We start from the raw sequence: 25,938 nt of genomic DNA, 5'->3' as shown, positions 1-25,938 counted from the left end.
ACAAGGCCCGACTAAAGTACAGAGCAGACGGACGTTGCATGTCCTCCATTCCCCAGGCCAGTGGGATCAGGTTCATCCTATAGCACCATATTGCCTGTCAAGGGCCTACTCATGTTCTCTTTGGCTGTTGTCCAGTCCCATTAACCAATCTGGCCTAATTTCAGCCGTCCCCTTGCATACAGTACATGATAGAGCTAGCAGAGGAACAATTGTGAAAAGGGATGCATTCAGCACATTGTGAAGGGTGGGGGTGGGTGTTTGAATCGGGGCATAGAGTTTGGTGGAATCAGCCAGGATAATATGCAATTTTCTTATTTTTCCCCCCCATTCTTGAAGGTGCATATACATTAGAATGCAATAATAGCCATTATCACTTCATTTAATACATTTAGGTCTACAATGCCAATTAGAATTAATGTCAAATTTCAACATTAAAATAGCAAGTAATTTATGTTCCACTGGTGTTGAAGCAGAAATAATCTATTCATGGCTGCTGGTCCGAAATAATTATGCGTCGTCCTTTCCACTGAGGACTGATAAAGTTTGTTTATTGTTCAGGATTTTATTTGGAAGAATTTCTTTTTTGTTGTTGCAACATTTGCTTTATTAGACAGTATCGTGTACAGTAGAGAAAAAGGCCATAGAGAATAGAAGGGATACATGCAACACATGACCTGATGGGAGTCGGATTCAAACTCTGGTCCTCACAATCACAAGCCACGACACCTGCACTAACCAGCTGAGTATCCAGACACCCCAATGTCCAGGTCCATGATTTTAGTCAACAAACTTGTTTTTATTTACAATGTGCAATGAAAAGCTCAATTGTCCACCAAAAAGTGTCATATATTTTATTTTTATGAATGCAGTGCAATGACTCCCCTCCATAAACCCTCTTCTTTGAACCAGCTGCAGTCCAGAAAGCATTCTCTTGGTCACTGAAGCAGAGTGATGACTACTCTGTCATCTTGCCCCTGCCACAACATCTCTCCCTGAAAGCGAACCAGCCCCTGCTTCCTGGCTCGTAACAGAATCCCCACTAGTTTGCTAGAGATGGTCACATAGTGCTCAAACAGTTTCCCAAATTCTACCGTGATCACATTCATGTTATCACCTCCGCGTCCACGTCCATTCGTGCCCCTTGGCTCTCCGATGTCCCTTATCACCTCGCACAGCTGCTGCACCTCCCGGCTGATGTGTGTGTGAGCGTCTAGCCCCCGCTGCTCCGTCATGGAGCCCTGGAGGGGTTTCCCGTAGCCATCCTGTCCCCTCTGGAGGACAACTGTGGTGGGCTTGGTGTCGTGACTAAAGGGGTTTTGCTTCTGGTACTCCTGCCGCTCTTCCGACCACTTCTGCCAGTTCTCCTTCAAGCCTTTGACAGAGACCACACACGCTGTCACATCATCACTGCACCGAGGAGGTGGAGAGAGGTCACTTTCTGTTTGCATGATGCTGCCTCCTTGGATATCCTGCACTTCAAGGGATCTATGCAGCCCTACAGCAAATCGAAACAAATAGCATCTGTTTATTTGGTTGTTTTAATTCAATGATTAGTTTTTTTAAATAACCTAATAATTCAGGTTCTGAACTTGAATACCGTACAATAGAATCCCTCATTAAAGACTTGACTGTAGATTCTCTCAGTGGAAAAAAACATTTAATTTGGGTCATTGTTGAAACAAATATATTGTAGCTTGATTATGATCAAAGGGAGTAATACTAATAATCGTCCACATAAATCTGCTTCACCCAAAGAAAAAGAAACAATCAATCATTGACTCAAATACCTACCCTTTTCCACATAAAGAAATGAACGCAATATAGTCATAATGACAGATGTGTCGAAATTGTTGTTCTCATATACAATTTCGACACTATGCTGAGTGTCAAAACAATGAAGCATATCAACCTACCTTACATGATTTTCAGAGGACTATAATCAGGCTACTGTCTCTTCAGCTGCAAAACATATCACTGTAGTGGCCTACCGACAGTATACAGTAGATAACAAACATTGTACTCTGTACTCATATGCATGCAATGAATACAACTTTGAAGTGGTGCGACTCTGCTGACAGTAGGCTACTTTACTTTACTTGTCCCGACTCCCGAGGCATACCCCCGCTGACGGACACCCAGCTCCGCCAATGGCCGTTTGGACATGGCGTGGTGCCGATGGATACAGTTTACAGCTCCAATCATTACGGGGATTCCTTTCAGCTACGATGAGTAGTTGTGAACAAAAGCAGCTTACAGTGCACTGAGTGCAGTGACAGGACAGAAATGTTGTTTAGTCAGAATGCAGGCCAGTGCTGCTGCTGCAGCGGAAAATGCCATCCACTATATGCGACAATCATTGTTTGTCGCATAGTTGATGGCAAAAATGACTACAATCAAATAAATAAATAACATGAATGCATAATAGAAGTTTATACGTTTAGTAGCCTTTGAGAGAGAGAGAGAGAGAGAGAGAGAGAGAGAGAGAGGGGTGTGAATTATAGCTCTGGTCCATAGCTCTAATGCGTTGAAACCATAGGTTGAAACGCATTAGAGCTATGGACTAGAGCTAGGTGTGAATGTGTACACTATACCTGTATCTATGGTGTGATGTGTGTATGGTGATAATGTGTAGGGCCTGCACACAGTGTAGCCTACACACTTTTTTCTTCTTCTGTGATGTGATATTTGGTGAAATATAAATGTATTGTATTGGCCTAATGGTCGTATGGTCTTTCCTTCCCTTTTCTTTTGTAGTACGTGTAACGTAACCTCGCCTCACCAGGCTTTCCACCACCTCGGAACCATAGACTGTAAAAGAAATAGCTCGGAACGTGTAACGCCACCATTCTCGGAACTTCGGAAGAACCTCGTTTCAGGTCGGACATATTTTGAGTGAGCATCAAACATGGCAGCACCCGGTGGTCGGTCATGCTTACAATATTTACTACATCTTGCTCAAGATAATCTTGACTTCAGGTTACCGGTAACATCTCATAAGTCACTTTTATTTATGTTTATGGTTTTTATTGCTTGATACGATATGTTATTTATCTGGATAAACCATCAGAAATTTGGGAATGACTCTCAGCATATCTCAGTCGGCTAGTTATCCTAGCCTTCGTGATTAGCATTATCATTTGGCAATTGGTATATCGATTCGATACTAGATATTTTAATTATTTCTGTAATTTTGATTATGTCATGCAGGGCTGCAACTATCGATTGTTTAGTTTACTGAGCGAATGTTGTTTCGATATTTTTTTGGAAACATCGAAAAATACAAAATGTTTTATATATCATTCAATTAATCAATGTGAACAAATTCTAATGATTTACAATGGACTAAACTAATTAATCTGATAAGCCATATTTTATACTTGGTCATACAACAAAATGAGCAGAATGTTATTTAATATTTTTGTATATTGAAAAATGTGATTATTTTCTACAATAGAATAATTGATTGGTTCAATTCACTTTTGCGCCCCTATTGTCATGACGCATATTGCAGGCTGTCAAGGGTGTTTGTGAGTATAGCTCAGAGAGCCCTAACTGATTTGTGAATTCCGCCTTCCAGGAAATCAGGGCTCTCCTTTCTCTCAGAGGAAAACTGTTTAATCCTGGAGAAGACTTCAAAGAGAATGTAAGTCATGTGTGGTATAAGGTAATACTATCTCCTCATATTGGCTACTGGTCTGCAGTTATTGCTGACAGCTATCATATATCAAATGTTCATCTGTAAAATCGAAGTGCTAAATTATGACTCATTCAATTATGTGATTGGAATGAAAGGGGTTTGGATGGTAAATGGTAGTGCATTTCTGTAGTGCCTTTATCCAAGGTGCTTTACATAGATTGTGCATTTACATTCACACACACACATTCATACACCGATAGCGGATGAAATTATGCAAGGCACCTACCTGCACATCGGGAGCAATTTCGGATTTGGAGTCTTGCTCAAGGACACTTCGACACTAGCTGAGGAAGCCAGGGATCAAAATGGGAACCCCCAATCGGCTGCTAAGCCACTGCCGGATGCAACAGCTTCTGTCCTATCGTCACTTTGATTCCTCCCTCCCTCCACAGTCTCCTTTCTGGTGTCTGGATGGCGTATCTGAACCGGATGTCCACAGTGTCATGGCCAAATCTGTCTGTGCAAAGTGAGTGTTTAAATGTCAGAAGATGCAGTCTTTCTGAATCCTTAACCGATTCCCTGTGGTAAATGCTACTTTGAACAATACCTTGTGTAACTGGATGTATAGGGCCTGAACAATCTATTGTAACTCTTGCAGTGGCAGATCATGGTATGATCTGGGAAATCTTTTAAACACATTTGTGATGGTGTTAATGAGTCCACATCACATCCTGTTGCACAGCATTTGCAGTTGGCTGGTTAAAATACAGTCAGAAAATTGCCATGCCTATAATGTCTCCTTTTTCATTATGTTTCTAGGTCTGCTTTCGAATTATGGGGACATGGACGAACACACAGTGAACTCAGAGAATCCCTCTTGAAGTATCCATCAGAAAACATGGTATGTGTCTCAAGGTTTTGTGGCTGTGTTGCAAAGACTTGGAAGTGTATACATCTTAACATTTTTACTTTTGACATTTTATGCTTTATTTCAGATAGGTCAGTAAAGGTCAGAGAGACATTAAACCAAAGGCAGAGAGAAAGGAGAGACATGCGAGACAAGGCGAGAGTTGGATTCAAATCCGAGTCTTGCGCTCACTAGGAGCATTATGGTCTATGTGTAGCAGTAGTGGTTCAGAACCTCTGCCTGATGACCAATGGCCTAATATCTCCCCGGCCAAGTGTGTCCTGTGGATCCGGGAACCTTTCGGCCACAAGTGCACTCCTCTAACCTTTAGACCAGGGGTTCCCAAACTGTGGCGCGCGAACGCCCTCTACGGGGTGCGTGACATGAAAAGTGTAATGGCGGTTTTATGGTGTTAATTAGAACGGCAAAATCTGGTAAACCACTGTTGTAAGGAGATGTATAGAGCAGGAGTATACGGCAGCTGCATGTCTCTCAGTGCAGTGACATTCTGTGATTATTTGGCAGGAAACAGCAAATTTCTTGTTTTTTTGTTTTGTTTAAAAAAACAAAGTGCTCTACGTAAAGTGATTCAATTAGTTTCTCTCTGTATTGGCGTCTTCTTGCTCCCACCATAGGCACCATACACGCAGAAAGACTCCACTTACAAAATCAATGTCTACACATTCAACAAGACTCTGGAGTTTACTGACAGAATAACAAAGATCGATGTAAGTTTAAATCTCGTTGGGTTGGGTGTGCTTATAGCCGAATACTAGTGTGTACACACAGTATTTAAGTGTATGAATATATGTGCATGCACCTTGGTCTCTTGTGTTTGTATAAAACTATATGATCTGTTTTGTCGTCTCCCTTTAGGCCCTGGAATACCTTCAGTTTGAGGGCACAGTAAGCCTAAAGAGTCCTCAGCATGTCTTCTGTTTGTTGGAGGACTATGGCACTGACCCCAACAAAATCCCTGAGGATCCTTTCTATATTTACTTTGGCCGATGGGTAAGGCATGTTTGATTGCAAATTAAGTTATTTTATTCAGGTCAAAGTCAATTTCTTAAAGATAATTTTTCAGTATTGTCATACAGTAAGTACAATCTGTGTTAATTCCATTTGTAACCCTGAGAATTTTAGAAAATGTATTACATTTGTTACACTCTCTGAGTTAAACTGAATAGGACAACTCGTTATCCATATGATTTAAGACTAATCAAATGTAACAACATATTCTGTAATTTCTCTTGTAGATAGCGGACGGGCAGCGTATGCTCATTCGCTCTCACAGTGTGAAGAACAGACACTTCATCGGCAACACCAGTATGGATGCTGGCCTGTCGTTCATCATGGCAAACCATGCCAAGGTCAAAGAACATGACCTCGTCTTTGACCCATTTGTTGGCACTGGTAAGGTCACTGAGATACAGTTGGTGTACGGGCTGTAAAAAGCTTTGAATTCAATACTAAACATTGCACAATTTAACAAATTCTTTGTGGACTTTGATGTTACAATGTTTTGTTTAGAGCACTTAGTTATAACGTATTTTATTTATTTTATCCTCAATGAATTTCTGTCTTTTAGGCAGCTTGTTGGTTGCATGCTCTCATTTTGGAGCCTATGTCTGTGGAACAGATATTGACTACAACACAATTCATGGAAAAGGTACGTTATATTTCTATTTCATTCTGGTGCAACGAATTCAGAAACGGGTCTCATGGTCGCAGCTTACGTATTTCATGTAGGCGAAGCCGACGTAGCTGCGGGGTGAACCTGCATGTTTTCTACTACATTGAATGGTAGAGTGACTGATGTTAGTCTGCTCAAACATTACTCCTTTACCTGCTTTTTACTAACACTAACATTACAAAGACCTAAGCCTGCCTGCTTTCTCGAGGGAAAAATTGAACTTTGACCATCAGATTAAAATTCGTGTCAGATCCTGTTTCTAGGTGAGACATTCTCACAATCTAAAAGTCTCAATAGAAGAGCAGGGAGACCAAATACAACCACCCCAATTATATAAGTTATATTTTATTAACATACTCTACCATACAGATTGGACACAATACAAATGTATTCATTAAAAATAAGTTACATAATGAGGCTTTCAATACTCACTTTTCCACATATTATTCTTCATCAGCCAGTCGTATCATAGATCTGATGTGTTGATTCTAAAGTTCAGAATTCACCCTTTGTCAAGTCCCGCCCGTGGTTGTGCCCCTCTTCGCACCCATTGGTTGACAAATCCTTTCTCCGTCCACTACTAACGTGTTTTTCAGTTGCTTCGTATTGATATTCTGTGCATTCAATTCTTATTTTAAACTTGGTGTCAGGGCATATCATGTCTTAGCAAATTCAACATAAACAAGGGTGGAACCAAGGCAGAACCAGGGGGGACAAGGCAGAAAGGGCCTGCTGGTTAGGTTAGTCAGTCAGGGACCAATCAGAAGCTTGACAAATGGTGAATTTCTAACTTTTCTTAACATTATTCCAGGGAGATCCAGTCGGAAAAACCACAAGTGGAGAGGTCCTGATGAGAACATCAGAGCCAACCTTCGTCAGTATGGAACAGAGAAGTCCTATATAGACGTCATGGTGTGTGATGCATCCAAACCTGTCTGGAGGGATGGCATGCTGTTTGATGCCATCATCACTGACCGTAGGTCCCTGCTTTGTTGTGTTCATGTGTGTGAAATGACATAATGTCTGTTAACGTTAACACCATGTTTACAATTTAGGCATTTAGCAGATTTAATTATTTACATTAAGCAAGAACAAAATCATGGTAATACATCAAATACATAAAAATAGTCCTCATGAATCATACGTAAGCTAAGAACCTAACAGTGGAATATCTATATAATGAAACTATGTGTATACACTATAGAGTGCTATCTGCTATGTCTACATAAAAGTTACATAAGTTGAACCAGTGCTACAGGCTAAGATGGAGTCTGACGAGGTGGGTTTTCAGACTACGGTGGAAGATTAAGAGTAATGTCAGAAGGTAGAAGAGTTTGGGACGTGTGGTGTGGAGCATTGTCTTGCATCAGTCAGATCAGTGGTTCTCAAAAACCAGTGGTCCTTGAGAGGGTTCCAGCTGTGAGTTTGTTGAATGTTGAATTATTTAGATTATTCTTTTTGAAAGCACAAATCATCTCTAATGGGGTCCCTGGCACAAAATCTTTTCAGAAGAGTGCCCGTTGCCGAATGTATTTCAATTAGGGGGTCATTGACATGAAAAAGAAGAGAACAACTTGGTTGGATTCCCTAGAGTTCTAGAAGCTCTTTTCCAAGGAGAACAATGCAGTGCATATTCACTTTTCTTCTCCTCAATTGGCATGTGAATGTATCATCTATTGTTTTGTAGCTCCATATGGTATCCGTGAGTCCACAAGGAGAACGGGATCCAACAAGGATGTAACTAGACCGTCAGATGATTAGTAAGTTAACCTGATATTACTGTTTTTAATTGCACAGAATTACCCAGATTTGACCTGTTAAACCAAACACATTATTAAAGTAAAACTAGTAAATAACGGACTAGTAAATAACTGTTTGCAACACCGTTGTACTTTTCCCCCCCAACCCAGCTTTGGAGAGAGTCATGTTCCTGTCTCTATGGCGTACCATCTAAGCGATATCTTCTCAGATCTGCTAAACTTCTCTGCCCACCACCTGGTCATGGGTGGAAGGCTGGTTTATTGGCTGCCCATCTACCGGCCAGAGTGAGTATACAGACCTGAAATTTCATATAACCCAACATATAACGACACGAAGGAGGCAAGAGTACAAGGACATGGCACATTGAACACCTTATAGCGGTCCATCTGTCTATTCTTTCAGTTTCTTAACAGCAGAAATGCATACAAAGCAGTTTCCATTACATGTCCAACACTTTCCACTGGGGCTTTTCTACCGTACCATTCCCTTTTGGACTCTTCCATTCACCTTCCTATAAAATGTACATCCTGAGGAGAACCACCTGTGGGATTTGTGTTTACGCAAGTACACATGTGTGTTGAGGTGTACCCAAGTACACAGGTGTGTTGAGGTGTACCCACCCGCACAGCTGGGTCATGGTAAACCACAACTATAGGCTATAAAAAGCACAATTATATGAACAAGCTCTACATTGTTTAATGAGTCTACAGTGCTGACTGTAGTGCAGGTGTATAAGCCACTACAGACGGTTGTCTGACAGCATGGCTGTGGATGTTTTTTTTAAGGAATCCCCACAGGGCCGGGAGTCCTCCTGGCCACTGATTACAGGACTGTAAAGGGGGATGATGTAATGTGTGTGTGTCTGTGTCTGTGTCCACCTCGATTTGAACCTGGGTCTATTTTTCAGCCAGATGTAACTCACCCCTCGGGCCAAGGGAGTTATTAGGCTACAGGGTTAGATACTCTTCAACCTTCTACCCACAAGCCCTCAATGTAACACCTGCATTGTAATGTGGGTTCCCTGCATGGGAGAGCAAACCTTTACTGCTCATCCAAAAGAAAATTATGGCATTAGGCTTGTGTGTGTGTCTATCTATCAGAGCAGACAGCATTAAGTCAGATATGTAGACTTAAACGATCTGTCTCTATGGCTCAGACAGGCTGACGTGTGTGTGTGTGTGTGTGTGTGTGTGTGTGTGTGTGTGTGTGTGTGTGTGTGTGTGTGTGTGTGTGTGTGTGTGTGTGTGTGTGTGTGTGTGTGTGTGTGTGTGTGTGTGTGTGTGTGTGTGTGTGTGTGTGTGTGTGTGTGTGTGTGTGTGTGTGTGTGCATGCATGCGTGTCTGTAAGCCCTGATGTAGCCTGTCTCCTGTTCTGGGCCTAATCGAGAGCTCTACACTACTACGAAGATATCACATTTCTGTTACCCCCACGTGTGTGTGTGTGTGTCGGTGTGAGAGTGATGACAGGTGACACAAAGTCCTGTCAGCACTACACCACATCTGTTTAGACCCCTCCTGAACTAGTTTGGAGAGAAAACACATAAAGACAGATTATGGAACCTCGTTGATCATAGCCAGTTTGCCACAAAGTGACCTTGTGAAGCAAAACATAATTGCATATTTGTACTGTCGGAAGTAAGATGATATTTTGTGTAAGAGGGCCATGAATGAAATAAGTGGTAATTTTTAAATGCCTCTTGAACGAAGTGACCTGAATCTATTAAAAAGAATGTTTGTGTTACTAAGCAAGCATTATGTTGATATGATCCACAACTTCCTTTAGGTAGAGTCAATGTTCAGAATCATTGTGCTGTGAGCTCAGTTGTGTCTTAAGGTTTTTCTAAAGAAATCCACATTACATATTATATATTTTCCTGCTGTAGATCTGGGATAATGTTTGCTTGCATGCATAGCCTGCATGCATAGCTTGCTTTTTTATCATGAAGATGCAGTGTTCACTTTGTGTGCGTTAATACATAAGTATGTTTCACCATCCAGAAATGTTCAGGCCCATCACTGCATAGTCCCCAGCCTCTTGTTACTCTACTACTACACTGGGGGGCGCTGTTGACTGTTTGATCAGATGCTCTAGTCTAGTTGGAAGTTGAGAATAGATGATTTGTTGGTGTTGAAATGGTTTTGTTGCAGGCATTGACAGTTTGTAATCTAATCTATGTTGTCATCTGATATTTGTCCCTGTTTTAACACTGCAACTGAAAATATATGGTGTAAATATAAGTGACTCCAATGCCTGTCTGTATATAATGTTTTGCTGGATTAAGAGCATCTGCTAAATGCCTAAATGATATACCCGGTAGTAGAACTATCATTAAGAACAAACAGCATGGAGATGTATTATTTTGTCCAACGATTTTTGTTTCCCATTTTTTTCACCCAGTGTCAATTGTCTAGTCAAGTGTAATTCTGGGTGCTACTGTACACTCCCTCTGCCAACCTGGGGAGAGCAACGGACTGACCTCCTGTTTCCTTCAATGCATGAGGAGTCCAATCTGCTTCTTTTAGCCTGACAGGGGGGAGTTTCCCCTGTTGGATGTATCGCGTGGAAAGAACACATTATCCCAACCAGTTCCTTTACCCTCCATCAGGTGCCCCGGCTTCATAGGGAGGCAGTTTAGAGACCAGGATTACTGCATGTTTTGTGAGGGTACCTACCCTAGGGGACATGGGGAGAATATACAAACTCCACACAGAAAGGCCCTTTTGCCAACCCCACCTAGGGTATGGGCACTGATGACTGCTGATTGGCAGGAAAGAATTATCACCTGGCTACATCACTGCTAGTCACTGTGCCCACCAAACATCCCATTGCTTCAGAGGCCTATAATTCCAAAGTGACCATGGCAACTGGGGAGACAAACAGTGAGGTGAAAATCTGGCCTGTTGCTACTGTAATGGTGGTTTAGGAGAAAGTGCTACTGACACAAATATGCAAACACATACATCATCCACTGTTAATAGGCCTTAGCCGGGCCTGGACAGCTTTTAGCTGCAGAGTTTGGCTGGCGATGACAGAGCCAGCAGTCAACCTGTCATTCTAGACTCAGTTTTTCCGCCATCTTTGCGTAAGCTCAGCTACCTTTGCTTTTACAGCAGGCTTCACGCCTCCCTGGTACACTGACGTGATCGGTAGCAGGCAGAAGAGAGACAGAGAGAGGACACATATGAACTGAATGTCTGAGTCATTTTTATTTAATAAAAAAGCCTCAGTGAAAACTCTGAAGAACTACAGTCAATACATTCTGAAGCTTTACATGTACAACACCTCATTCTGTTCTTTGGCTGGGTGTGTCTGACTGAATAATGTCTAACACGTTAGCCCTATAGAGTCTACTGTACTCCATACTGTATAACATTTACAGTACCTTGTGCTGTTTTACATATTCAATCAAAATAAAAGTGTTTAATTGTGTGTTTCTGGTCTAGGTACTGTGAGGAGACCATCCCCTTCCATCCCTGTCTCAGGCTGATCAGTAACTGTGAACAGACTCTCTCCAGTCACACCTCCCGACGCCTCATCACCATGGAGAAAATCAAGATACCTGAGGTACGTGTGTGCAATGCATGCATGTGAAAGCCAGTGTGTGTTTGCCTGTGTGGAAGCATCCCTGCTTCAGTCAGACTGTATTAAGGACACAAGGTCCATAACACAATGTTTGTGTGCTATTGTCCATATTCACACACAGGCCATTTTACTCTTTAAGAGCAATGTGGTCGCCGTGTGAATGTGGTCAATTAATGAATACTTGGCACACCACAACTAACTTAAAGGGAATACCACTCATTTGTTTGTTTGTAGTGAAGAGAAAATACGTAAAGCGGAATACCACTCATTTTCAACATTTTACTATGTCTTAAGAGTTGTGTGGAACTAATAAAAAAGTCCCCCCCCCATTCTGTGTTGCCTAGAACTGGAGGTCTAAAAAAATCATTAACATTATGAATTACATTACTTTACTTTACATTTTACTTACATACTTTGTGATGTCACAGAGATGTACTTCATAATGTTAATGAATTAGTTCAGAATCTTTTTATTTCCACACAACTCTAAGGTATATTAATGACAGTAAAATGTTGAAAATGAGTAGTATTCCGCTTTAAGTATTTTCTCTTCACTACACACAGAATAGAACAAAAATCTTCTCCTGCGGTCGTGTGGTTGACGTGTGAAGACAAACAACCAAGTGTCTCACAGTTTCTTTTATGTATGTTTGTCATGTGTCGATGTGTGTGAATCTAAACCTGACCATATAATCCAATTTTAGAAGGCCTCTCTTTGGAACTACACTGCAACTTTCTACTCCACACATGTTTTAAAGTGTATTGTGGCAGCATAGTTATGATAATGATAAATGTTTGCAAAAAGCAACTGTCAATACAGCAAGTACATTTATACAACTCAGTCTGGATGTGGGACCACAGAGCAAAGCAATATGAACATGATATAAATGCTAGATGTGCACATACAGCAGTACTTCTCTGTGCATGCTTTTTTTGTGGCTTGTCGCCTTGTTCGTTATATGATTGTATTTAGTGTACATTTATGTAATATACGTATGTGTGTGTGTATATGTAGTATAGCATCACAGTGATGCTACATATCCAAAGTGATAGTGTCTTTCTCTCTGCCTGGCGCAAACCTCAGCATCTGTCTGTGATTGGCTCGTTTCTTTTATACTGTGACCCTAAACGGTTTAATCACACATTGTATGGAAAATAATCCATCTCTGCTTCTGACAACCACTCCAGTTCAAAACCCCAAATTGTTCCCATAAAGCAGCCTGTGTCAAATGCACACACACACACACACACACACACACACACACACACACACACACACAGATGTATACATGCACTTGCAGCTGTTTGATGTAATCTGCCATTTATCTCAGACCCCCCTATGCCCCATACTGCCTTTAAATATTGGCTTAAAATATGAAGACGTCATGCCTTTCATCACTCATGTGCATTCTCCATGGTTCACACAGTTTGGTGTGTGTGTGTGTGTGTGTGTGTGAGTGTGCTTGTGCATGCATTCATGCACACTTTGTGCATGTGGGTTAAATGAAGTGTGGTTCCATCGTGGCCTCTTGGCCCATCACCTCATTTGCGTTCCCCCTCTAAAATGTTCTGCAAGAATAGTGGCTCCAAAAGCCATCGTGAAAGCAAATAAATATTTCCTCCCAGAAAAAGCTGAAATTGGCCTAGCAGTCTCTAATTTCGACTGATCTCCTCTACAATCCGGCTTCACAGTTTTCACAGGACACTAAGATTACACAATGGCAATGTTGTCTAATGCTTATTAACTGTTTGTATATTTTCAAGAACTGATTTATTTAAATGCACTGCAAAAATCACTATGAAACTAACGTTTCAGTCTTTCGAGCTCCTATCTACGGCCTGGGACTGAGGAATGATAGGGAGCATGTGGTTTGGTGTTTTTGTGTCGTCATGACAGCCATCTAAAATACTGTTAACCTCTCTGTCTATACAGGAGTCAGATACTCGGGTCCACCTGTCAGACCCCGGCTTCAACCCTTATCAGGGACACAATGCCTTCAGAGAGAAGTACTTCAGCGGACTCAACAAAAAGAATGCCAAGGAGGACAAAATGCATGTCAATGGAGAGTGACCGCATTGAAGCCCGCCATTTTAATAAGACTTGGAGGGGAAGTTAAAATGAAGGCAAAGGCTGACTAAACGGAGGACTCTAAAGCCCTTGTCTTTGATCTTTGATATTTTAGTTGTCTTATATATAACGGCATTTTAAGCCATTTGTTCACAAATAAATACTTTTCAGTGATATCTGATGGGATGATGGACTTAAACGAGATTCACAGTAGGTGCTGATCTCTTGTGGTTAATAATTTGGTTACGTTCTGATCAAGATAAGACTGTTAGAGCTGCTGGCAGCAGTGGTATGATATCTGACAACAATCTGCTAATTGGCAATGGGTTGATAGTGTGAACACACTATATAAAGACACTTTATACTGTGCTGATGTTTTGTTGAAATCTCTTTTACATGCAAACTCTGAATTGGTCAGAACTAACTAACTAACCAACCCCCTTGCCTGTAACTCCCAGGGCAGCTTCTTAAACCTTTTACAGAACCTCACTGAAACCTCACTGCTTTATATCCTTTCTTCTTAAACCAGCTGATGCTTAGCAATGGCATAAAACCTCTTGGTGCCTGGTTGACCTTTGATGACTTGGTTTTGATTGATTTTAAATTTACAAGTAAACCCCCTGAGGAGGATGCTATTCTGTCGCATCGCATGTACCGTATACTTTAACTACAGATGGTGTCTGAATACATATACAACCACAGCCCCACTTTAGGGAACGTGTTTAGGCGAGAGAGGCCTCCCCGGGCAGGCAGAGCCCAAATAACAGGGCGTCCCCACTTCGCCGCACACCACTCCAGTTAGTCAGCAGCTTTTGTTGTTTTCCAACCACAGTTTACATGCAGCCGGGGTCATTATTCATCTCCTGCGAGCGATGCAGCAGGCCTTTATGTACTTTACCCCTTCGCTGTGTTTATCAGTTGGGCCCCTGCCTTTCCACCACACTTCCCCAGTTTCCCCTTCTTCAGAGGGAGTGCAGGCCAAACATGATCACACGATACCCGGCCTGCCATCGCTTGCGGTGTGCGTCGTTTACAGTTCCCACAATGGCCTTTTTGCGTGTCATCATCAGGGGAAATCAACTGATTCTGCAAGACAGTGAGTCCTCCACTTTTTATTCCGTCTGTCTGGTGTCCTTAACTCCCCTCGCCAGTCGCCACCCTCACCTCAAATCGTGGGTGAGATAACCGTTCCCCAGAGAACACGTTTTTAGATTAAGGTTGTTCATTTTATTGTGGCAGGTCTTTCTTGTGTGAGGACTGCTTTGGGTGTGTGTGTGTGTGTGTGTGTGTGTGTGTGTGTGTGTGCACGTGTGCATGTGTGTCGTGTTTGTATTATTGCCACAATAGAGTGAAGAAACGTTTACTCAAGGACCTAGTCTGTGATGCAGACTATAATTAGTAGAGGGAGGTTCCTCTCTACAACATCTAATGTTGTCCAGACGTGCGTTCGTGCGTGTGTGTGTGACACTTAACATTCATCCTGGGTGCTAACAAGAACATAGTTGATTTGTCTGGTGTGTTTCTATCATATGATTTTGTTCTCATATGTTTCCTTTGTGTGTACTGTATATATTTCAATGATTTAAAAAAAATCGAATGTTCATTCCAGTCATGTAAAAATACAGTCCCAAGATATTTCATGAGAACGGAATGTCCCTTCTTTCTGCAGTCGTGCCTGATTCAATTCTCTCCCAGCTACTGCCTCCTCTCCCATCCCGCTCACTCCTCTCCTCCTTCGCTCACCCCTTTGTCCTTATCTCGCTCGCTGATCTCTCCCACATGCTAAAGGCTTTTCACGTCGTCTACTACGTCAGGCCCCTCTCCCAGATTTATTTGTCTTTTACCTCTGTTTCTTTTATCACTCTCCACCTGCCCTCTTGCCTTCCATCATCACACCCTTCTACACCTCCCCTCTAGGCCTCTACCCATTGCTCCTCTCCAATGACCGTGTTCACAGTACACTGCAGCCATTTGAAGCCGGTTTCCTACAGTATTGAGAGAAAAATGTCTACTGTATGGTCAATTGACTCAAATTTCTCCCTCCTTTCTTGACAACCCTCCTGTCTCTTATTCTTCCACTCCACCCTGTTCCACTTATTTCCCTCCTTGACCACCTCCGTCCCTCCTGGCATTCTGTCTCCGCTTGCATCCTCTTCCCAGGGAGGATGAGGCTGCTGTCTCGGAACAATGACTCCTGATTAAACTCCCTCCTGTGTGAAAGTGACCTCCAGACTGTTTACTCGGTGGGTTGGGAACCACACCATGAGAAGTGTTGCACACATTTTGCCATCTTTGGTCAACACGAGCAAGGACACACAGGGTAACATGCAAACACATACTCCGAGCAACAAATTGAAGGAGGTCAATGTGTGTGTGTGTGTGTGTGTGTGTGTGTGTGCGCACGCACGCACACACACACACACACACACACAGATATTTAGGGAGTGTCCCCACAGCTGGTGGGAGAGATATATATATTCATCACTATGTCCCTTTCAGAGCTGGCTTGAACCGATGAATAGATAGGTGGTGCCCACATGTAACTGCTGATGGATTGCATGTGATTGGACACACTGTATTTGCCTGTAACATTAGCCAACCAACATATTGATCTATTTTCATGAGCGGGGTGCATGACGGAATGTGTGTCTTAAGAGTGGAGATCGTAAGAAAGGGAGTTGAGACCATCCACCCAGCACATAGCGTTAGTCTTGGAGGAGAGCCATTCTCCACATGGACACACGTGAGTGACTGAACATATGTGGCACAGGTGGATTGCACCTGTCTAACCAGGGGAGTTTGGACACCTGCATGCACCCCCTCCCTCCTTTCCCATTATTCACTCTACCTCCCCCACCCTTTAGGTCACCCCACTGCCCTCATCCACCCCAGGACGCCTTGCCTAGCCATACTGGTTGTTGATGGAGGTAAGGTGAGAGCTGTTATCTCCTAGTCTGGGAAGAGAAGAACAGCGGGAAAGGAGTCATTATAGGGCTACAAATCACCACATCAGTCCAATCTCTCTCACAGTGTGAAACCCAACCATGCTTTGATGAAAGAACAAAATGACATAAAAGTGATGGAAATGGTGGGCAAGAGAGGAGTGGACCCAGGTGCAGTATAGAGTCAATTCTTGATACAGCAGCATATCTTAACTGCTTTTAAAACATTTAAAGTTAGATCATCATCCGACAACTTATTGGAAACAATGTACAGAATATATAGAAGGATTAAAGCTATTGGCTCTTTAAAATGTTGATACCACTAGATGACAGCCTTGAGCAGAGAGTACATTGAAAGAAATCCCCTGGGTGATGACCATGAAGGGGTGCAACACTCACTAACCTACAGACAGACTGCCATGCAAATGATGTTATCTGGCTTGTAAACACAGTTTGCGGGCCACACTATTGAAGTGCTGCTCAGACAGAGCTGTGATTGAGAAAGTGCAGATCAACTCTGAACACATAACATCCTCTTTAAGATACTCGACTGGAAGTGGCAAGGGCTGTTGACCCAGGAAGTAAAAGGGGTCACTGAACGACTTGTCACATAACTTCCTTGTTTTTTCTGCTGCCTTTGCCTTTTATGTCTATCATATCCTGTGATCGTGATATACCTTGTTTGACTTCACTAGTGTTGATGCATAAATGTAATGAGGCTGCAAGCCGCAAGGCATGACATTGAAATTACTATAGCTGCTCCAAAACGTATTACACTTTTTATGTTTTTGTATGGTTTTATTCCTATGAAAAACCCACAAAACAAAGCCATATTAATTTTTTAACTAAATTGTTATGGTCCTGTCGATTCCTGCCACTCGTTTCCCCCATTGGTACTGAATGCTGTTAATGGTTGAAAACATACGATGCATTGAACGAAGACCCATGGCAACTTAAATTGTCCTGCAATGTCGTTTTTAATGCAGCCCTGAGGCACCAAGGACACGGAAAGACTAGTTTCCAGTGTCTGACCTCTAAGTCATGCGGAGAGCATTGCACGCATACATTGTTGTTTTTGTAAATTTCCATGAATGTGTGTGTGTGTGTGTGTGTGTGTGTGTATATTTATGTGTGTGTGTTTATAGGGTCATCACACTTTATACAGCCGGAAAGGGGGGCTGGCGTTGAGCAGAGATCAGCCCAGAGCTGAACCAAAGACAGTGAATGTAGTATGTGTGTTTGTGCATAATGTGCTTCATTCTGTGTTTGTGTTGTGTGTGTGTGTGTGTGTGTGTGTGTGTGTGTGTGTGTGTGTGTGTGTGTGTGTGTGTGTGTGTGTGTGGTGGTCTTGTGGCTGTCTCTCTGCTGTGCTCCATTAATGAGGAGAAACCACTGGATGGCTCCATCCCGCCCTTTTTTAATGACCCTGAGCTGCCAAGTGGGTACAGATGCACACAGCCAAGATGGCAGACCGTGGTGGATGTGACACATTTCCTTTTCCACTCCTTCAAGGGTCATAAAGCATTAATGCCTTTAATCAAGCCTTAATACTCGACACAGAGAAGGAAGTTGTCTAAAGTATTTTATATACGGTATATACAGCTCCATCTCAATGAATTAGAATGTTTTGTAAAAGTTATTTTTCTTCCGTAATATAATTCAAAAAGTGAAACTTTCATATATTCTCAATTCATTGTGCATAAAGTGTATTTATAAAGTATTTAAAACCTTTTTTTTTGTTTTAATCTTGATTATGGCGTACAGCTCATGAAAATCAAAAAATCCTTTCTCAATGAATTAGAATATTTTACGAGACCACAAAAACGAGTAATGTCAACAATCTGAAAAAATACCAGTTACTAGTATTTTTGGCTCTGTGGGCAGGCGCCAAATCGAGCTGGAAAGGAAAATTAGCATCTCCATGAAGCTTGTCAACATACTGAAGCACAATGTACTCTAAAAAGATGGCTGTATTGAAACCATTACGTTTTCACTGTCAGTGGATCAACACCAGCAGATAACATGGCCTAAATCACTGTGTTTTGTCATGTCCAGAGTCTCAACACAACCGTCTATGATATTTTACTTGTGTGCCTCCGTACATTGACAAGCTTTATATTGATGCTGATTTTCCTTTTCCAGCAGCACTTGGCACCTGCCCACAGAGCCAAAACTACACAGTGATGATTTAGGCCATGTTATCCGCATGGTGTTGGTCCACTGCAGTGAAAACTTAACAATGGTTTCAATACAGCCATCTTTTTAGAGTACATTGTGCTTCAGTATGTTGACAAGCTTCATGGAGATGCTAATTTTCCTTTCCAGCTCGATTTGGCACCTGCCCACAGAGCCAAAACTACTAGTAGTGAGCTGTACGCCATAATCATCAAGATAAAAACAAATATAGATATATAGATATGTGTGTTGTATGCACATTTTGCTGCCTATCATACCCAGCTGGCTCTCACGGCTGCTTTGCTTAGTGGAATGCGTTGTCCATGAGGGTGTGCGTTAGCCCAGGCCAGGAAATACGCATGGCTCTGAAATGTTTTCTCCTTCCAGGCCCTTGGCTTGGAGACAATCGCCCGTATAGTTGATGGGTGTAGCATAGAGGAACCTCACACCTGTCTCCACTGCAGGTGAGCCTGCTCCCGACCAGCCCAGGCCAGTTTACAGTACCTGCATGTCTGGCCACTTACTGTAAATAGTGTTAATTGTCTCCACCAGGCTGAAATTCATGGGGAGAGTAGGTTTTGCACTCCGTTAGTCCTTGTGTGTGTGTCTCTGTGTTACGGCCCTATGTGGCCTCATATGGTGTGTTAACCCTCTTTTTTTTTAATACTGTTTTTATTAGGCATTTTTGTACGACAATTTCAGATTAGACAATGATAAGTAATTCAGTTAAATAAAAATGAAAAAAATAACAGGCAATGTAAATGTGTGTGTTAACCCTCTTGACTGATTCCTGTGTTTTCGTTGATTGGAGGGTGGAGTCGAGTGGAGATTGGAGGAGTGGCTTGGTGTTTGGAGACCTGGGCCTCATCTCCTAATCAGCCAGTCATTATAAAAACCTGTGATGAACACCAACCACTTCAGCTCATTTGCCATCACCACCTCCATCTCCATGTGCTGAACCCTGTGTTTGTAGCTAGCATTTCAACCTGGTTCCAAGTCTGCCAAACCTTATGCTGCTGAGTGCTTGATAAGGTAACTTTAATACTGAGTGTTTAAAGTAAAGACAAGGGAAGCTTGGTAGGGGTGTGCTGCCATTTTCTTTTAGTAGTCAGGGAGCATAGACTGTAATTTTTGTTTGGTGTAGTTTTAGGATTTCCTTTTCAGTTAGGGCGGGGTTTTTGTTTGTTGTGTTGGCTTTGGCCGCCCTGAAGATTATGCTCTCCCTACTCTAAAGATGCTGTAAAGCTCCAATATTTACAATAAATGTGAATTATTATTTTGCTACTCTGGTTTGGTTCCTTGCTAGCTATATGTGTTACTCCTTAGGCCTATAGACTCCGTGTACACTCTGTGTACAGCTAATCTCTGGCACCGTTGGCCCGGCCGAAGCCCAACTCTGCAGTCTGCACACAAACTCCCAACGATGAACTTCAGCCCAAATCTTTCCACAACGGCCTGTTATAGCGCCACAATGAGACTAGCTCATTTGGCTCATTTGTGTTCATGCTGTTAAGTTTAATTGATTAATTTCCTAACGGTGATTAATCGATTAACTTAACATTCCTACTTCCCCTAACAGTCATTTATCTGTTTGCTGTTCATATGATTCTGTGCATGTCATTCAAACATAATTCTCTAGCTAGCAGCATTGTTTAATGATAAATATCCAAAGAGCAAAAATAAGCACTAGGCTACATGTATCCAAATACTGCTATGCTGAGTTACTGAGTCCAGGTCAACTGTAAGAGTTGATGGAACCCATGAAATCTCTGTGTAACCATTTTGTTTTCCAACAAATAAAGATAAAACACTGAATTCATGCTGTTAGCAAAATGTTTATGTTGTCGTCTATAAAAATAATTCAACCCAACCCATTTATTTTTTAACTTCTGCATTTCCACGGTGAGCAGAGGCAGAGCAGGAGGCATTACTAGGCAAGGTTTATATGTCTTGTGAAAAAACATGTTATGAGCAGGTTAAGAAGTTTATATCAAAATACAGACTTATGTGCCAGACTGCCAGGAATTCTGCTTATTTTTGGATTTTTATTGTTATTAAACAATGTTGCTATGCTACCTCTTGTTGTAAAAGCATAAACCACAAATGACCCTGCTGTGCTGCATACAAGGCTCGGAGGTTGGGTTGCTGGGTCACTGGGTTATACAGTATTTGCCAAATGCTGCTCTCAGCAAGTGTCTTTTTGCGGCTTACGCCTTTTATTGTTTTTAAAGGACAGACAGTAGGCTGACAGGAAACGGGAGAGAGATGGGGGAAGACATGCAGTAAAGGCCGTGTCGGGCTCGGGAGTCGAACCCGCGGCACACTGCGACTGGATTACAGACGGTTACGCCACCGCCTGGGCCAGCAAGTATCTTTGAGGTTTGTTGGTGATTTTCTTTCCTCTTAAATCTTGCTTTAGGTCCGGAGACCATAGCCTATTGTAACTGTCAAGGAAGGTGTAAGAAACTATATCATGAACTGAATTATACTGCTGGTACCATAATCGGATGAAACCCTGTTCACCACTTTAATGATGTGGATTGCACACGACTATCTGCACTGTGTAATATGAGGATGGTGGGAAGCTTATTTGTGTTCTTTATGTGTATGGGAATTGTAGAAGAGAAATTGTTTTCCTGGTGTTGGTTTATTTCATTCATGCATAACTTTTGTTGAACATTTTGGGGTTTCACGAGTCTAAATAAATGAGGTGTGTGTGTTTGTGTAAGCTTCTGCATGTGCTTGCGTCAGCATACGTGTGTGTGTGTGTGTCTGTGTGTGCACGGCGCGTGCGCGCGCCTGCATACATGTGAGAGAATGCGTATGTGATCTGTACCATCTCTTTATGTATCATAGGGGGCTTTCCACAACATGTGTCTCTAGCTTGCACTTTTTTCCCTCGGCTTCCCTCATTGAAATGTTTGTCTCTGTCTCTCCATCAGATGACGTCTACCCTCCCACCTGTCTGAGTAATGAAATGACTCACACCATCTGCCATAAAACGGTAAACATCTCCACTTGTCTAAACCCCAGTTTTATTTTATTGATTTGCATGAAGGTGTAACATGTCGTCACTTTGTGGCCATGGGATTTTCCTCTTGCACGACAAAAAAAAACGACTTACCTCAGAAAAATGCAGGCAATTTTTTTAATTATGCAGTGTTCTGACACAAATTCAACCCACCGCACCTGACAGGAATGGCTACATTCTATAGCGGTACATGCGCCATGTTGAATTTCTCAAAATTCTTAAAATGCAGTCCTTGATAGCTGCGTATAGATTAGGTTACCTTTTACCCTAAAAGAAAAGCTCTAGCAGTAGTCCCACACCTGCTGGTTTGTAAATGGTCAAACATCTCTATTTGCAGTACAACCATTGGAGGCATTGCAACAATCTCTTACTTCCTCATAAGGCTATGAATGTGTGGGGAATCCATCCTCGGTTGAACTATCGTTGTAAGCAGGCCAATCTATGGTGTTTAGAGTTGAGTTGGATCTGACTCACGCGCTATAATACATAGAAGATGCAAGCAGACCGGTATTTCCAGTTCTCCGATAGTTCACATTTTGTCTCCCAGACTCGACACTTCTCCACGCCTCACAAAGTCGGTCATGGTTCTACAGAGAACTGAGCCAGCTTGCTTATTGCTGCCAGTAAAGCTGTGGGATAGGAGAAAGAGAGATGACCAGAGTAGCTGCGGAAGACAATGGCCAACGGTGGAGGGCAAATCAGTCTGACAGCTTCTTGGAACAACCATGGCATGAGCATGAATATAGATATTATTTTTTGACACCTGATTAGATGAAGGTACACGGTACAATAATTGTGTAGTGCCATCATCAATTCTTTGTTGAAGCTGTTGGACCACCTGAACCCTCCGTTTGGTGATGGGCAAGCACATGAACCAACAATACAGTAACTCAAATAAGATGGAAGGCGAATGGGTTTTCTCTATTTTATTATAGACACTGGTTTATACATTATGATTCAAATGTTTCCACTTTGTGAGGTAGGATAATGGATGAAATCGTTAGAATTTTATGAGAATGATTTACAGTACAACAATATACATGGACAACAAATCGGAACCTTTCTTATCTGCTTGCTGAGAGAGCAAAACAGAACTGATTAAAGTTTTACTGAGCTTTCAACAAGTGGTTTGTGATCACTTTCAATTGGTGAAAGTGTGCACCTAGCAATTGACTTCATGGCCAGTGGGCACTGGTGATCAGTTCTATTGTAAAACCCTACCACACTTTCAGACGGCACTTTTATCAGTATTCTGCCCGCAGTATTCATGATTGCTTTTACCGTCCATATAACTGAACAGAACCACCGACTTCATCGCCATCTGGCACTCTGTACATCAGTCCAATGTGGAACTTAGCAATGGTTGTTGAAGAGTTATGAAGGCAGCCCTGTCCTGATTCAAGCCTTTATTGGGCACTTAGCACCTCATCACAACCCACCAGGCGGAGACATTAAAAAAGGGATGATTGGAGGAGCGCCAAACTACGGCGATGGTGTGTGTGATCGACATGTGCCGGGTGTTTTTGCCGGTGGTGGTTACCGGCAGGGTTCACACCACATGAGTGAGAGAACTGGAATTGGTCTCATCTGGATTTATCAGCTACTTTTTTTAAGGGTGATGGGGTGCTACAATTTCAACCATTAAAGGTGTTAAAAGTTTGGGGCATTTGTCTCCGTCATCTGTCCACCTGCCCCAGGCCCCGAAAACAGTCTGGAGACCAGAAAAATTGGTGTTGTGCCACACAATCTAGAGCCCATTGTAATGCACACTTTTATGGGGGCGGCAGTGGCTCAGGGGGAGAGCTAGTGGCCGCTTGGGAAGCGGAAGGTTCCTGGTTTGATTCCGGATTCCCCCAGTGTTGGTGTCGGAAGTGTCGTTGAGCAAGACTCTGAACCCGATGTGCAGGTTGATGCCTTGCATGGTTTCCGTCGGTGTATGAATGTGTGTGTGAATGGGTGAATCTTTTTAAAGCACCTTGGATAAAGACACTATATAAATGCACCATTTACTGTATTTGCATGGGCACAAATTTATGTCTAATTAAGTGTAATATGGTGAGCAATGGCACACTTTGTTGCCTGCCATCTAATCTCTTTAACCACTTGATCATTTGGGACGTACGTGCCCAAAATAGGGACTGCAGGTGAAAGTGGTCAAGGAAAATAAGCTCACCACCACTTTTGCTTTACTGAAATGGTTCAGATCATACCTATCATATCAAACCATTGGCTGCTGCAGTTCATTGGCACGAGCTGTATCGTGAGGCCGGAAGTGCGACAACAAATTACGTTTACATTGCCTCTGATTGGCCTACCGAATGTCACAGAAGTTTGCCCTCCCTGTGAGGTACAGACGCCTCAGAGCCGAAGAAGACCTTTCTATGTCTATGGTTCAGATAGTCTCAGGAGTAGCATTGTGTGTTGCTGTCGGGCAGAAACCTCATATCTCCATGTTTAATTTTTATGTTACATTTTTTTCATAAATGAATTGCCCTACTTCATATAATACGAAAGTAGCGCAAATCACTGATCTACAAGCTCACAACGTGCTGCAATGTGATGCATTGTGAGCTATTTTCAGTAAATGTACATGTTTTTAAAATAATAACAAAAAGGAAACGATTGTGGATATTCACGTTCTCCACGTGACTGCAACGATTGCTAAAAGTGAGGACAACATGACCTCACCTCTGTCCCCACCTCACCTCCCCAGCCTCTCTCGCTGTCTCTTACCTCCCCCACCCATGCATCAAAAGAACTTGTACCCATGGTGAAAGGTTGTGTGTGCTTCCAAGAACCATTTATCATTATATACTTACCTCCAAAAAAGAACCGTTTGTATAATGAAAGCAGAGAGAGGGAGGAGGAGGGGGGGGGGGGGGGGGGGGGGGGGGGTTGTTCAACCTGTAATAAAAAACAGACATGCCAGCAGCAGGAGGAGGCGAAGAGGGGACGTTTCATTTGCTGCCAGGGTTCCCCAAGGTGGGGGGGGGGGGGGGGGGGGGGGGGAAACGTTACATTATAAGGAATGAATTAAGGCTTGGATGCTGAAAGAGAGCTTAGATGCTCTTTGCTTTTATGGGGCTTCAAGCATAACCAAAACGCACGGCTGCTGGGTTGGCTCATATAGAGCTGAACCCTCCCCCACAATGGCGTCTCCATGGATAGCCATACTGTATTCCCAGACTTGAGCTACATTTTTCCATTATGCAGATGCCACTAAACGGTGGTTCTGGGTGTATGTGTGCAGTGTTATACAGAGTAGAACCTGTTTATAGTTGAGCTACCTGATGGGAGGCATGCAGGGCCATTGGAGAACGGACAGTAACAAGGGGGAAAAGAAATAAATAGAAAAAGATGCTCCTCTGAGCCAATCTCTGCCAGGCTTGGTGGCTACCAAGGGACTTTATAGCCAGGGAAAGTGCAACTTTTTGCGGGTGGGCAAAAGTAGTGCTTTTGGAGGTGACCTCTTCAGAGGCCCCTCAACATGTGATTCCAATTTGAGGTGGATTGGATGTTGCACTTTTGGTACTTTCAGTACATTTTTAAACCTATACTGTACTCAAGTACATTTTGAATTCCGGACTTTTACTTGTAACAGAGTAGTTCTATTTTGCATTATTGTTACTTTTACTTAAATAAAACATTTGTAGCGTGCCCTACGTGACATTGCTTTTGGCTCTGTTATTTAGAGGCCCCTGAGCCCCTCAATATCTGATTGAAATATTGGGTTGATCATGATTTTGGGGGTGAAAACATAATCTCCACCTTTCGGCCTAGTTTGGTGGCACAGCGGAGTATAGCAAAGTGTTTGTGCTGAAATAACGGCAATACTACTGAAATCAAGGAATGTTGTTTAGTCTGTCCAGTCACTGCCATAATGTACTGTCAGGATCTGTGCCTTTATTCAAGGGGCCAAAATACCCCAGGTCTTGAATCGGAACGTGCTTTCATGTTTTATGCCCCACATACCTTGAACACCCTAAGGTGTACTGAAATAACATCTACAAGCATTATACCAGGACTAGTTGACTTGGACTTTAGCTCTTCCTTGAACCACACGCAGACTATACGCACCTTGAATAATGTTGCACCTTGAGTCCTGTTCCTTGAATATAATGTCCTATAATGTACACAGTGGCT

The 25,938-nt window shown here is 42.5% G+C and overlaps 2 protein-coding genes across 2 annotated transcripts; one reads left to right on the top strand and one right to left on the bottom strand.

Moving 5' to 3' along the window:
• Positions 1-935: 935 nt before the first annotated feature.
• Positions 936-1,584, bottom strand: LOC308318649 (actin-binding Rho-activating protein; the record flags this gene model as incomplete). The annotated part of the gene is made up of 1 exon (XM_080768274.1): positions 936-1,584. Exon 1 carries the CDS (start codon positions 1,446-1,448, stop codon positions 936-938), a length of 513 nt encoding a protein of 170 aa, XP_080624400.1. The 5' UTR covers positions 1,449-1,584.
• A 1,291-nt stretch (positions 1,585-2,875) lies between these two features.
• Positions 2,876-15,606, top strand: trmt11 (tRNA methyltransferase 11 homolog). Its single transcript, XM_080769240.1, has 13 exons — positions 2,876-2,983; positions 3,578-3,643; positions 4,090-4,163; positions 4,457-4,538; positions 5,180-5,272; positions 5,421-5,555; positions 5,801-5,957; positions 6,133-6,213; positions 7,049-7,213; positions 7,925-7,997; positions 8,148-8,282; positions 11,442-11,562; positions 13,513-15,606. Exons 1-13 carry the CDS (start codon positions 2,906-2,908, stop codon positions 13,648-13,650), a joined length of 1,398 nt encoding a protein of 465 aa, XP_080625366.1. The 5' UTR covers positions 2,876-2,905; the 3' UTR covers positions 13,651-15,606.
• Positions 15,607-25,938: the final 10,332 nt, after the last annotated feature.

This window comes from Protomyctophum bolini, assembly GCF_963924005.1.
Source record: "Protomyctophum bolini genome assembly, chromosome: 7".
In the NCBI taxonomy this organism is placed as follows: domain Eukaryota; kingdom Metazoa; phylum Chordata; class Actinopteri; order Myctophiformes; family Myctophidae; genus Protomyctophum; species Protomyctophum bolini.
The sequence above is the reverse complement of the archived record's forward strand: the minus strand, read 5'-3'. Positions and strand labels throughout refer to the sequence as shown.

Coding starts and splice junctions, on each gene's coding strand:
- trmt11 (XM_080769240.1), top strand. CDS start 2,906: ATGGCAGCACCCGGTGGTCGGTCATGCTTACAATATTTACTACATCTT. Junction 5,958..6,132: donor TGACCCATTTGTTGGCACTG/GTAAGGTCACTG, acceptor TCTGTCTTTTAG/GCAGCTTGTTGGTTGCATGC. Junction 8,283..11,441: donor CTGCCCATCTACCGGCCAGA/GTGAGTATACAG, acceptor TTTCTGGTCTAG/GTACTGTGAGGAGACCATCC.